This window comes from Gopherus evgoodei, chromosome 4 (genome assembly GCF_007399415.2).
Source record: "Gopherus evgoodei ecotype Sinaloan lineage chromosome 4, rGopEvg1_v1.p, whole genome shotgun sequence".
Lineage (NCBI taxonomy): Eukaryota > Metazoa > Chordata > Testudines > Testudinidae > Gopherus > Gopherus evgoodei.
Genome location: NC_044325.1, coordinates 99,914,085 through 99,929,185, shown reverse-complemented (window position 1 = coordinate 99,929,185; position 15,101 = coordinate 99,914,085). Strand labels below are relative to the sequence as shown.

General features: G+C 43.4%; 1 protein-coding gene across 1 annotated transcript; it reads left to right on the top strand.

Moving 5' to 3' along the window:
• Nucleotides 1–3,464: 3,464 nt before the first annotated feature.
• RASSF10 (Ras association domain family member 10) lies at nucleotides 3,465–9,646 on the top strand. Its single transcript, XM_030560341.1, has one exon. It carries the CDS (start codon nucleotides 3,969–3,971, stop codon nucleotides 5,373–5,375), a length of 1,407 nt encoding a protein of 468 aa, XP_030416201.1. The 5' UTR covers nucleotides 3,465–3,968; the 3' UTR covers nucleotides 5,376–9,646.
• Nucleotides 9,647–15,101: the final 5,455 nt, after the last annotated feature.

Here is a 15,101-nt window from a genome sequence, read left to right as displayed (position 1 = left end):
GGGCTTTTCCTGTATACCTGGCCAGTGCATTAGAGTTCAGTTACCTGTCCAGAGCGGCCACTGGTGCACTGTGGGATACCGCCTGGAGGCCAATAACTTCGATTTGCGGCCACACTAACCCTAAATCGATATGCTAATATCGATTTTAGCGTTACTCCTCTCGTTGGGGAGGAGTACAGAAATCGATTTTAAGAGCCCTTTAAATCGATTTAAAGTGCATTGTAGTGTGGACAGGTACAGCATTAAATTGATTTAATGCTGCTAAAATCGATTTAACTGCGTAGTGTGGACCAGGCCTAAGATGAAGGAGCTTTCTTTGCTAAGGGGATGTCATAAACTAGCTTGTGTACTTCTGCCCTCTACTGGAATATAGAAGACTTACTTGTACATTCTTCGGTTTGCTGAATTTGCACCTTCATTTGAGCTGGATCTGTTATTTTGGAGCCAGTGCATCCTTGCGGTATTTTTTTCTCTTGGCATGAGATGACAGAAGGAGAGAAAGACTGAAGCAGGGAGGAAGGAGGGGTAGTCCAGTCTAGTGATTAAAGATAACTGGAAAACATGAGACCTTGTTTCTGTTCCCTGCTACTATCTTGCTGAATAACTTTGGGCAAGTCCCTTAAATTTTCTGTGCCTCAGTTTCTCTTTCTGTAAAACTGAGATAATACTGTTACCCCCTTTGTAAAGTGCACTGGAATCCTTGGATGAAGTGGCTGCATGTACTCCACTACTCCACGGAGAAAGAATTTGCTGCAGAGCTCACCTGTTTGTGCAGAACTGTGCTGCAGAATTTTAACTTTTATTTCAGAAAAATTAAGCCTCTAGATTTTTTGGGTTTGAAGAAAACAACCTTCCAAGTGTAACTGATGCAGTGACATCTGCAGCCAGCCTGAAACAATAACTCTGGAGTGTTAACTTTGAAATCTAATAGTGCAAATTCCAGTGTCAACTACTTCATTACTGATCATTTAAATAGCCATCTAATGGGCTCACCCTGCAAATTCAAGCCATTCACCACACGTTGCCACGTGACAAAAACCCAGCTGTCCCCAACCAAATCAACAACTTCATTTCTCCCTGATAGAAGCTGACTGAGGGGGACTCTCCAGTGGCAAAGAACCAACATAACAACTCTGTGCCAGCACTCAGTGCTGGGGGCATACTCAGGGAAGGTGGTACAGTGAGAGCGAAGCAGTGCTCAGGCTATGCCTGGCTGCCAGAATGAGGCCATAGACAGCCAGACTCAAGTTAGAGCAGCCTCTCATTAATCCTCTCTCTATAATTTACACTTCCATGTACCAATTAGGTGCGTAGAACTCTGTGGCAGATTCACCCTGAGGGACTGCAGGGCATTGCTACTCCCTCGCAAGTTTTCCAGCAGGGTGATGATGGGAGCAGCTCTCTCCCTTCAGAACTCTACATGCTGTGTCAGCAGGATCCTTTGAGGTGAGGAGCTGAAACTGCAGAATTCTTGGCCACATTCCCTCCTTGGTCAGCACCATCCAGTTTTGGGGCAGTGTTAGTTCTCCTAGGGCTGCATCAGAGATGCTGCCACTTTGTGCCATGGCATCCTGGAGCCTCTCTGCTGCTGGGATCCTCCTTCCTAGCCCCCGATGCTAATCTAGCCCTAAGGCTGAAATTAACTAAGGGTGCTTAGAGTAATCAGACTGTGTCTGGAATTTCATGAGACTTGATATATACCCCTTCAACTCATGGATAACACACGGCAATGAAGCACAGGCTCCCTGTGGCAGCCACTACCCCCCTTTAAAAAGGGGATTACCAAATGCTAGTACCCTGTCACATGAAAATAACAGTAATCATTAGTCAGCAGATTATGACAGGGATATAAATTTGTGTCAGGTGCGTGGGCCCAGAAAACACTGTTTAGTTTTTTTACCATCACTCCTGTGTTTTATGCCTTATTACAACACCCACCAGTTTCCTCAGCTTAGAATCTGTTAACCCCGAAAAAAAAATAAAGTGAGAAAATTAGTGATCCTTATCTCCAGGAAAGTTGGAAACAATGAACAAAGTGGCCTCAGCCCACTTCCTATTTGGACAGCAGTTTTCATCATAAGAACCACCATCATACTTGGCAACCTTAGATGTTTTAGTAGCAAGGAGACGGAACTAGACAGTTATCTGTCAGGGTTTTCCCTCCAGGGCAGATTAGAAAGCAAATTTGCTGAAAAGCTTTCTCAGCCACTGCCTGTGCTTAGTTTGACTTCTATGGATAAATGGAAGAGGTTAGTCTCCAGGGCTGTTAACCCAGAATCTTTCACAAGCACAACGTTCATTATTTTACAAAAATGTAAGACTTGTGAGATCATGGTGGTTGGGCTATACTATAAGCTATGTGATTTATAACGATGATTCAACTGACATTAAAGTAACAATCTTTTGAATTAAAATATGAACCAGGTTCACTTAAAATGCTCCCCATATGACATTTTTACCAACTATGGAAATTCACACATCAATCTTCAATGTTAGGAGAATTTTCCCATTTTAACAATTAACTTTTTAGTCATTTAAAACAAAATTGAGAAGTGCAACGTTCCCAGATTCCTCGGCAATCCTCGAAATTGTTACACACATCACAACATGAAAAAACAGATTTTATGACCATTTCTTCAAGCTACTTTACTGTATTCCACACTGAAGCTCGCTCCCACCAGAGTAAATGGCAAATTCCCATTAAACTCTGGCTTAGTAGCATTGTAATAACACTCAGCAGTTACTGGCCATTGCACATTGCATCTGCAAAGTGCTTTACAAACATAAGCTCTAATTAGAGGCTGAAGGTTTATTAAAATTGTAGAAATCCTGGCCATGGCTTTTTACTTTGAAGATCCAGTGTTTGCTTCAACCGCTCTATTGGGGGGGGGGGAAGCGGGGAGGGCGGGGTATAGGGCAGTCCTAGAAAGATCCCTTAAAGCAGTTCATTTGGCCTCAAGCCTGGAGCTATTGGTGAGGAAGAGGGGCAAAGTGGCCACTTGTACCCCCCCAGTGATCTTCAAGGGGCCCCAAACTTTTGTCAGAAAGGCTAAAACATGCACAGTCTTTATCCTTCATAGACAGTATTTTGTTGTGCTTTATAATGACACTAGCCACAAAATATATATCTATATATATATATATATATATATATATCTATATATCTATCTATCTATCTATCTATCTATCTATCTATCTATCTATCTATATATATATATATATATATATCCAAGATTCCCCCCGAGGTCTAACTAACCCCTGGCTGGTTGTTTTGTTTTTCAGCTAGCGACCCACTTCCCTCCCAGTAAGGGGAGCGTGGCACCGGCCCCATTTGGCATACAAGGAAAGCTTCCCTCAAGCAACCACCTCGGCTTGTTTTCGAATGCAGTGGCCTTGCGAGAGGCAAGTGGCTGGGCAGCTGAGCTCGCTGCCCGGAGTACCTGCAGGCTGGGGGCAAGGGGAAAGGTACCGCCGATCGCCCCCCCCCCCAGCTGGGGAGGGAGGGAGCCGTCACGTGGCGGGGAGGAAACCCCGGCAGCCTGGGGAGGGCAGTAGCAGAGCGTGAGGAGGTCAGACGGCAGACGGCAGGAGGAGCTGGAGCGCTGAGGTTGGTAGTTTCCCTAGGTTCCTCCTGGAGGATTACACGGCGGGGGGAAGCAAATGCACCGAGGAGGCGAGCTGGGCGCTGAGCAGTCGCCTCTGCAGCTGAAGGCTCAGAACAGTCTCTCTCCAGGGGGAGACTTTGCATCAGTTTAGCCGCACGTCCGGCACAGGAGGCAGGCGGGGTGCGCTGTTTGGAGACGTGGGGTGACTAGCTGCGGGAGAGACCTCCTTTCCAGCTATGCTCAGGCTGGGCTGCAGGGCGATGCAGACGGGACCGTGGCTTCCTACCCTACCGTGAAGGCTCCTATGGGGGATTTCCCCTCTGCTGGGAGGCGCAGCCCGGTGGCCAGGTGGCCCCAGCCCCGATGGAGCCGGAGGAGAGGAAGATCTCGGTGTGGCTCTGCCAGGAGGAAAAGTTGATCTCTGGCCTCTCCAGACGCACCACTTGCTCCGACGTGGTGCGGGTGGTGCTGGAGGACAACAGCCAGCGGCAGCAGCTGGCCGCCCTGCAGGAGTCCGGCGGGGGGATGCTCTCGGGGCCCCCCGAGTCCTACTGCATCGTGGAGAAGTGGAGGGGCTTCGAGAGGATCCTGCCCAACAAGACCAAGATCCTGAGGCTCTGGGCTGCCTGGGGGGACGAGCAGGAGAACGTCCGCTTCGTGCTGGTCCGCAGCGAGGCGTCCCTGCCCAACACGGGGCCCCGCAGCGCCGAGGCCAGGGTGGTGCTGAGCAAGGAGCGCCCCTGCCATGGCCTCGGGGCAGCCCGGGCCAGCCTGGCGCTCACGCAGGAGAAGCAGCGCCGGGTGGTGAGAAAAGCCTTCCGGAAACTGGCCAAGATCAACAAGAAGCGGCAGCAGCCGCTGGCCAAGGAGGCGTCCTCGGCGGAGAGGATGGAGACCCTGGTGCACCTGGTGCTGTCGCAGGACCACACCATCCGCCAGCAGATCCAGCGGCTCCGGGAGCTGGACCGGGAGATCGACAGGTACGAGGCTAAGATCCACCTGGACCGCATGAAGCGGCACGGCGTGAACTACGTGCAGGACACCTACCTGGTGGGGGCCAGCAGCTGCGAGCTGGAGGCGAGCCGGGAGCTGGAGCCGGGCCCGGGCCCGGGCCCGGACGGGGCGGCCGGGCAGCTGGAGCAGTACGCGAGGAAGTGCCAGGAGGTGCTGCAGCTGCAGGAGCAGCGGACGCGGCAGGAAGAGCTGCTGGAGCACCTGGCCAGCGAGATCCAGGAGGAGCTGAACGAGCGCTGGATGAAGCGGCGCCGGGAGGAGCTGGCCGCGGCCAAGGGCTCCAGTTCCAACCTGTCCGAGCCCGAGTGCAACACCACGGAGGTGAGCGGCGGGGCCGGCAGCGAGCTCCACGTGGAGCAGGAGCGCCTGAAGACCCAGCTGAGCACCAGCCTCTACATCGGGCTGCGGCTGAGCACGGACTTAGAGGCGATCAAAACGGACCTGGATTACACGCAGCGCGCCCGGGAGGACAAGGAGCGGGAGCTGCAGCGCCTGCTCGAGACGCTGAACACCTTGGACTTCGCGGACACCCAGGCGGCAGCTCAGATCCTCCTCCCCGAGGAGCGCGCTCCCGGCAGCCCTGCCTTACACGAAGCTGGGCTGGGGACTCCAGTGGGCAGCTCAGACGTCTGGGATGGCCAGGCCAGGGGCCGGTGCAAGGCCTGCGAGGAGAACGATGAGGACTCGGATACAGGACTGAGCTCCATGCACAGCCAGGACTCTGACTCTGTCCCAGTCTGTGAATCGCTTGTATAGCGGCCTCCTTCCTTAAGTAAAATAAGCTCAGGGACCCACAGCGAAATCCAAACTTGTGCTTCCTCCTTGGCACTCTTAGAATACAACTAGTCGTTTTCACATCAGCCAGCAGAAGAGATCCTAGAGTGGACTCCTGTGATATATTTCCATTAGAACAAAAATGTGTGGTTTTTTTGTTGTTGTTCTATCCTTTTGGGGAGGAGGGGGACCACTTTAAAATCCAGATGCCAGTTAGTGCCATATTATGGTAATTTATGCAAACTGATGACCAGTTATCTGATGATAACATAAGCTAATGGTAAACTACACAGTTGAAAAATTAAATGGATTACACCATGTAATGCTGACTCTACAGAAAGACTATACCTGCATTTTGCTGCATAGCAACTGTTGGGAAAGGTTTGTTTGTAGTAGGTACTGTAAGGAAAGAGTTGGGGGGGAGAGCTTACGTTATAAAATGCTCTCATAAAAAGGAAATACACTGAATCTGAATTGTGGCTTAAGTTTAAACTTGTTACAACTAGTCATCAGCAGACACTTTTTAGTCTGTCTCCTCACTACTTTCATCTTTTAGAAAAAAACCGCAATGTTTGCATTTCATTCAGTATTGGAATTACCTGTTTCCTAAATTCCTGCCGTTTATTTCACCTCTTGAATGGAACCCTAAATCCTATATTTTTCCAAAGCAAATACAGTCCAGTATAGATTTCTTTACATAGTCTTTTTGATGGAATGCTGGAACATATTCTCTAGTTGAAACAAAAATTCAGCACCTTTATATTTCCTCAGTATTGCAAGTCAACTGTTTGCTACAGTTTTTGCCACTTAAGAATTCAGTAGGTTCCTCTTAAAGAAAAATTTAAAAAAAGTTGAAAGTGCAGAACCAACGTTCTGGGTGATTGAAAAATTAGTAAACAGGACATCTGTCAGTATGTGTGACATGGATGACAGTTTGTCCTAATATATAAGCTTTTGAAATATATTGACTATGGGTTTTGCCATAAAAAGTGATAATAAATCATTAAACTAAGAACTGAACAAACTAAACAAATATAAATTAGCATGCACTATCAGCACTCAGTCGTGAATGATGCATGTTCCATGCATTGGCAATAGCACGTTTGTTGACAGAAAGTTTAAGATAAATTGTAAATATAAATGTTCACTAGATTAATTTAAAGCAGTAATTAACACAGCCCGGTCTCTTCAAATATATTTTCTTTATCAGGTTAGTTGATGGTCTGCTGAGTTTAGTGATAGATAAATTACTGCATCAGCTTAAACTACCATTCTAATTTGCAGTTCAATTCAGGCTAGCTCAGAATCTAGCGAGCTGATGCCCAAAGTATAACTCAAGCTTGCTACAGTACAGCTGGGTGATGAAATAATACAATCTCAGTTATTCCAGTGAAAAGGTACAGCATCAGGTGTAACATGTATTTCAATTAACTGGACTGCCAAATTTTCCTTTGCAACTTAACCAATGTCGGGTATACTCTTATAATAACGAGTATTAATGGTTTGCGTATGAAAGAAGTGTTACTGTAATCAGTTTAATGGTAAAAGATCAGAGAATGTTCAATAAGGTCTGATTGATAACACGTTATCTAGGAACGTTTACTTTTAAGTTATAAGAAAGTATAAGGATAGATGTGTCATGGACCAGGGTTCTCAGTCTGTGTACATTTGTGTAGTCCAGTGAACTCAGCAGAACTACTCTGATTTACAGCAACTGATACTGGGGGGGCTGGGTGTTTTCCAAAGAGAAGAGTTTCTCTTTAACAGTGTTACCATTGGGAATCACACAGCAGAAAAATAGTTACAGCATTAAATCAATTTAAAAACAAAACTAGTAATATACATGTAAGTAAAAAAGCATTCAAATTTCCATTAACGCCATTATTATTGATAAATTATACTGAAATAAGTGGGCTTCATAACATTTTTAAAAATCTGATTATAAAATTATGGTTTTTGTATTTTGGGTGGGCTTGGAAAATATTTGCATACCTGTTGAAAGCCTAATAAAATGCTAGAAGATGAAATAAGAAAAAGGAATGTCCCCAGATTGCAATTTGATCACAGAATATCAGCCTTGGGTCTCCATAGCTATGCATCTTGGGAGTCATTTATCCCAGTACAAAGTGAGTGCTAAGATTTTTATCCTCACTCTGTATGGAGTAAATGATTCTACAAAGTAAAAGGCAATGGAGAATCAGCCCCATCATGTCTAACATCAATAGGCTGAGTTTGGAGATGTTTGGAAATGCTCACAAATGTACACAAAGGACCTAGCTGACTTGCAATTCAAAGAATTTTTATGAACCTAGATCTGAGGACTTTAATGGAGGTGGAGGTCAAGTCACAAGCAGGGGCTATGTGGTTTTGCTGTATTGTTTTTACCATTATGGATAAAATTGAGCAAGTGACTACAGACTGCCTCTCCAGTGAGTGGCTGATGTAAGCAGTAAACTTCTCCAGTGAACATCAAGTAGCTTTACGTAAGATCTCCTATTAGCCATACCAAGCAAATAAAAAGGAAACCACATTATAGAACTAAGTTGCAACAGGCCTTGAATTATTATGCTATTGATACTTACTTCAGGTATGTTGTGAGCATGAGGCCAAAGCACCAAAAACAGGAAATTCAAAGTTGTTCATTCAGGAGCAAATTCTGCCTATTTTTCCTGAATCTGGAGGGCTCTTTCTGCAGCTGAATTATTGCTGTTTCAGTGCACGGGATACTATTCCAGAAGCCTGTGCAGTCTGCACCCGAGGTATCTCAGCAACCAGGGGTCATTGGAGGAACATTGGGGCTGATGGGTCTGGATTCTCCTGTAGGGACTGGAATGTTGTTGCTGTAGATGGCACTGCAGTCCTGAAGTTACAGTAGGGGCTGCAGTGATTTGCCCATAAATGCATATATTTGAATGCTCTTACATCTAAAACAACCACATACATCTGCTTGATAGTGTTTAAACAGCGGTATATGCAACTGCATTGATTTCACTTTCCATCTCTATTTGCAATTTGTATTTATGCGTATTTGCAGTTCTCTGTCTTAGAACACTATTCAAAAGTTAGTAGGAAAGAGGAAATTACTGTTTGTGCTGGATCAGGGTGCCTTTCGGTTCCCATCCTCTTTTGTGCTTGTGGATCCTTCACTGGCTACTAAAGACAAACGATGACGATGTATGGGTTTGAGTGGAATTTGACCCGGAGTGCTCAGCCAGGTCATTGAATATTGATCAACTGTCAGTAATATAGAAGAGTAGGATTCTATCACTTGCTGTCTACATTATGAGAACAGAGATATAGGTAAGCAGCAGAAAAAGTGCATTTATTACTACCTATTGACAAAGAAGTGATAGTGTTTTACCTCTCCAAACTCCATAATCTACCTGAAAGCTCTAGATTCTGACACTTGTCACCTCAGTTTTTTGTATACCATTCTCTAGAATCCCATTTTCCATGTTCTTCCTCCCATGTTCATCTTACATGGAGGCATTAGAAGCAAGATAAAATGAAAAGCAAACTCTATTAAGAACCTGCTTTAGCTACCTCAGTTTATAGCGCTGCATGGCTCCAAATAGTCAAAGCCTTATACGCTTCTCCAAAGAACTGTTAGGGGCCAAGGCCGGCTGGCCTTTCTCAGGCAAAATGTCTTTGGAAGTCAATGGGAGTCTTGCCTGAGAGAAGACTGCAGAATCAGGCCCCAAATCTGTCATTAATCTGAAGATAAGAGGCCCTGATTTAGATCTCTGGTTAGCTGGTATCACTCCATTGCCTGAAATGAAGCACTCCCTTACATACAATTTGAGTTGTGTAGTTTGGCTTTTAACCTTGACCTAGTTTCAGAAATCCAGGACTATCAACATCATCAGAAAATGAACAAGGACTTCATGTCAAATGCAATACATTGGTAACACTTAATGCATGTTGTGGATCTGTCAGTTTGAATACTGCTTTGTAGAGTTATCTTTGAGGCCTTAATGGTGGAGAGATAATTCCTAATACAAAATGAATAACCTATTAACTATTGCACCTTGTATTACAGTAACTTTTACAAGTCCCAGTCACAGAGTGCCCATTGTGCTAGGCAATGTATAGACTTATTGTAAGGCTCCCGTCCCAAAGAACTTGCAATCTTAGTTTAAAACAAGACATAAGAGGTGGTTGAATGAGTAGGAGTGAAACAGGATAGGGTAACAGTAATGCAAGCATGTTTGTTCATTGACTGGCTGCATGCACAATGCATTTTCATGATTCATTTTAAAAACAAACTGTACCATTATGTGGAGAGAAGTATAAGGCAAAAGTTCTTTCCAGGTATGTCCTTCAGTTATGCGTTCTTTTCTTTATTTGAACTGAGCTGGGAATAGCATTCAGTCCACCAAAGCAGCAGCCCAGGCTGTGAAATGAAAAGGGTCTGGTGAGCTATGCCAGTTACCAAGTTAAAACACAAACTTTGTGGATTCACAAAGCCGTTGTCCTTTGAAGTCACTTCATATCATTGATCCTCAGCTGGCACATGAAGCTGACAGAAACAAGCATTACAAAGCACAGGGAGTCTGCAGAGAGGTTGCTGCGTTTGTGTGAACTATTATTAAACCAACTCAGAAGCTTAACTAAGGGGGGGAGGGAGGGAGGGAATTTAAATAAACCCAAAGCAAAACAAGGGTAACTATATAGTATAACCAAAACATCATCACCCAGAAACAACAACGACTGACCTTAGAAATGTTCACTGGATTACTTGTTTAAATATCTCATAGCCCTTACGGCCAGGTTCTTACACCCTTCCTCCCATTGATTTCTCAAAGAGCAAGGTACTGCTCGGTGTATCAGAGTCTGGTCCGAAATTAAAGCCTTTTCAAGTATTCAGGATATTATCTAAATGCCATTTTCTTTCATCTGTAGCACTTGGAAAGTTTAAAGAGAGAAATTCTGATCTAAAATGATCCACAAATCCAACAACACTCCTCTGAGCAGCATTCCCTTCCCCTTGTTTATTACTCTCTCTTCTCCCCTATTCCTCGCTCCCACTTATCGTGATTTATCACCCTCTGAGCCGGCAGACTACTCATATGAATAGTCCCATTCAAACCAAGAATGGGACTACTCGTGTGCAAGATTGGGACCTTTGATTGAAATCTACTTGAGGCAGAGGCATTTTTTCCTGTCACTGTAAAATAGCACACACCTACAGTGCTATACAAATGTGGAGTCACAGTAGAAAGATTACACCTCTGAATGCAGTATTAAGTAGATGTCCTTCATATGTATATCATTGACTCAAACAGTGTCTGATTTCTCCACTGCCTTGCCCCTTGTGCAGCTGGTTACACATAACTATAGGGATGGGGTAGAAATAAGTAGCCACACTGAACATGCTGCCAGCCATTCTTTAGAGGAATTACTCTGGCAAAAGGAAGTCTTGGGTGGCAGTGTGGCCCAATGGATTGGAATAAGGAGCTGCCTATTGTCAGCCAATCACCTATGTGACCTAGGGCAACTCAGCTTTTAGGTTTGAGCTCTTTGGGTCAGGAACTGTCATTTATTATATGTTTTGTGCAGCACCTAACACAATGGGACCCAACCTGGTTGTGTTCAGACGCTACTGCAATAGAAATGGAAAATAATAATTTCTACTTTTTCTGTGCCTTAATTTCCCCATCTGTAAAATGGGGATAATAACCTCCTTTGTAGGGTGCTTTGAGTGCTGTGGATAAAAAGCCTTTATATAAACAGCTAAGTATTATTGCAGTGTGATCTCCAAGATGGTATTTGCCATAATTGCCTTTGGGAGGGTTTAGCCTTTATTGAAAATACCTATTGTTTAACTATGACTCATAGGAAGAGAGCTCTTGTATATTCAAAACCTACTGTTCATTGACATACTAACTACAGAGTTAACATGGCTTAACTATGTGGTTATTTAGCTTATTATTTGAAAAAGAAACACTTTTTTGTCAGTTAAATTGTGCTTCAAAGCAGGTTTTTGGAATACGTTAATAGCCTTAAGGAAAAATAGTTTAATGTGTTCAAATTTGGATAAGATATAATACCTTTGTTTTAATCTCTTAGAGCATAATTTGTACATGTAGGCAGGCTACCAGGTACGTATTTAATAATCACTGTAATCTTGCAAACTTGTCATGTCAAACATTTTAACAACTTAAATCTGGAAGGGGGCCTGAATCAAAAAACAAATCTAAGCTAAGTTTGGGGAAGTCTGGATCTGGATCAAAAGTCTGTGCCTCTGGTCCATCTCTGCCTCAAATATATACTTTTTTTCTACATGCTTTTAACTTGTAACATTGGGAAGAAACATGACACTTTTCACAAGGTAACAAATATCCAATGTCCTGCCTTTCTACCACCAACATAGATATACATTATTTTGTTTCTAGTTGCAGTTGAAAGGTCACTGCTATATGTTTTCCCCTCTTTCACAGTTTCTCTTCACTCACTCTACATTGAATAAGGCTCCTATATAGTTCTACTATATAATTCCTTCTCCAAGTGACTGGATGGCTCAGGAAATCACAACTGGATTTTAGACCAGGAACTGCCTACATCATCTAATCCTGCACCCACATAGGCTTTGCCTACCCTACTTCTCCACAATTTGGAATAAGCCAGGCAGTAGAGGGGCTGCCATCTGCTTTGATTCCACCATCCTCTGAAAGCACAGACCTCCAGATCTTCTGCACCTGGATGGCTAATCTGGTCTTCAAAATGGTGTGTTTTCAGCAAAAGTGAGCTGATGTGGAGGATACATGTGTTCTTCTGGTAGTAATGTCTGAAAAAGGTGCAGGTGAAGCCAAAGTATATAACTTATACAAAATGTACAGGGATAACTAATGCTCCTGAGCATATGGTATTAGATGTGAAGCCAATAAGGAGTTCTGACTACATGTTCATTTGTTTTTGTAGGACTATTGTCTTCAAATGCAGAATGTAGCTTTTAGAAAAACAACATCACCCCTCTACCTCAATATAAGACGACCCGATATAACACAAATTTGGGTATAATGCAGTAAAGCAGTGCTCGGGGGTGGGGAGGAGGGCTATGCACTTCGGTGGATCAAAGCAAGTTTGATATAACGCAGTTTCACTTATACCGTGGTAAGTTTTTTTGGCTCCTGAGGACAGCGTTATATCGAGGTATAGGTGTATCTCCCAAAATGTGCTGTACATTTTACAGACATAAAGGAAATCAGAATCCAAGGGTATCCAGATGTCCTGATTTTATAGGGACAGTCCTGATTTTTGGGTCTTACATAGGTTCCTATTACCCCTCACTCCCTGTCCTGATTTTTCACACTTGCTGTCTGGTCACCCTACAGAGTCCCTACCCTGGAGAATTTACAATCTAAGATGACAAAAATTGAAGGGTGAAGAAAAGGACTACAATATACAAACAAAACAGGACAATGTTTGGCACGTCTTGTTAATTTTTTTTTGTGGGGAAGAGGGAGCAACACCGTCACTAAGTTGATTTGTAACACATCTAAAAGAGGTTGGGAGTGTGGTATGTTATGGGGAAGGAGACCAAAGCAGTGTCAGGCTAAAAGGGAAATCAAGGAGTGGGAAACAAGAAGTGGCTGGGAGGAATGAAGAGGAGATGACTTATGCAATAAGGGAGGTAAGAAATTGGGGAGGAGGGTAGAGGATAAAAGCAACAAACAGAGAGAAAATATTTAAGTTTACATATGAAGTAACTAACTCCTGCACACCAGCATACCAATAAAGATCAACGTTAACCATAGTTGTTCAACTGCTCCCATGCATCTAAACATCACATAGCACTCCAAGGCTAGGCATCAAACCTAAAAGTACTGGAATTGTACATTAAGTGTCTTCCTACCCTAGCCAGGTGAACAGGAATGTGAACGTTGCAGGCCAATGGCCTTGCTTGGGTTGCCATCCACCTAGATGAATCAATAATTGGGATGCTTTGCAATATGGTAACATACTGGGAAATCTGAGGAAGGAACATCACTCTTAAGTTGCCTTGCTTGCTTGTATTTGGCTCAGATCTTTGATTTCACACAAATAGAGGGTTTTTAAATAATGTGTTTTTGTAAATAATACACTTGTATCTTAGCTTTCCCCCCTAAACAGCTGCTTTCTTGGGGTGTTGAGGATTGTCTTGATGTTGTGATAGTACCCTAACCCTTCTGCCTAAATGCAGTACCAGGCACTGTGACATTTAGTAAACTAAACAGAACATTTAGCTTTTTGATGATCTTTCTGAATTTAATATTAAAGATTAAGGTAAAAGCAATCCCAGCCCAATCACTTAATTTGACAGAGTTTTGCAAAATAGTTTCTGTAAACAAAGCCAAGTAGGCTGGATTTCAACTCTAGTTGTTTAAGGTCTTCTAGCGTGTGTCAGTGAAGTGATTCACCTTTAAATCACTTACTCTGGTTAATGGTCACAATTATCATGTTTTGATTATGTTAATTATACCTGCACTTAAATCCTCTTTGCATTTCACCTCAACAACCACTCCCTTAATTACTAACTCTTATAGCTTTAGAATGATGTAGGGTTTTCTCTTTCTCTCTTTTTTTTTTGGCGCGCGCGCCTTTGTGGAATACATATTTCACTCAATTTCTGTTTTTTCCCCTTAAAATTTCTCAAGCTTCCCCCCCACCCCAATTCTTCCCACATGTTTCATCTGTCAAACCAATATAAGGGGAAGGCTGCCAGTATGGGTGTGGAAGTCACCCTCAGCCCCTGCTCACTTGTGACTTCTGAGTGTTCTGTTGGCTGGTGTTCACATCCTTTTGACATTAGCATTTTTGGGCTTTTTCTTTCATACATGGACATGGGAAACATGCATACCTTCACATTCCTTTGAGTGCCAGAGGTGTGCAACTAGAGACCGGGGCCCAGATCCTCAGCTGTGTAAATACAGTGCCACAATTTGGCCCAGGACATCTAAGCTCCTTCATCAGGGGGTCAAATATAGTTCATGTGGAAGCAGGCACAAATCCATTGACTTTAACAGAGCTGTATCCACTTACACCAGGGCTGATTTGGTCTGTTTTCAAATGCAGATCAGCTCTGTTCTTATTTCTACCAGGGTAGCACCTTGGAGCTGTACAAAAGAGTGGGGTCCCATTGTGCTAAGCATTGTACAAACACATAGAAATAGACAGTTCCCACTCCAAGATTTTACAATAGACAAGACAAAGAGAAGGGAAAGGCACTAAGATGTGAAGTGACTTGCCCACAGTCATACAGTGAGTGAGTGAGTGGCAGAATGGAATAGAGGCCAAGCCTCCTGCCTCCTTATCTGCTAAGCCGCACATTCTAAAATTTCATAATGGTACCAAACCCTACAGTTGTGTACTATGGGTAGTTATAGTTTAAGATAGATTTGATACATCTGAATAGTAGTGCCATTACACTGGTCTACAATTCTTGAGAAGTCGTCTGCTTCAGAGATAAAATGTGATATTTATTATGTATTTTGATGTGTTGAATTCAAATATGACAATTAAAACAACTGACTGGCTACTGTTTCTAAGATATTTAAGTTTTTACATTTTATGTCTATGTATATTGTGTAGCTAGTAGAGTTTTAATCATAAATTGTAAACCTAGGTCTTTTCATGTGTTTATGGTTGCTTTACATATAATATTTCACCTGTCCTGTTTATGTAACACTTTAAAAATCAGCAAAAGGGTTATATAAATAAAATTTATTA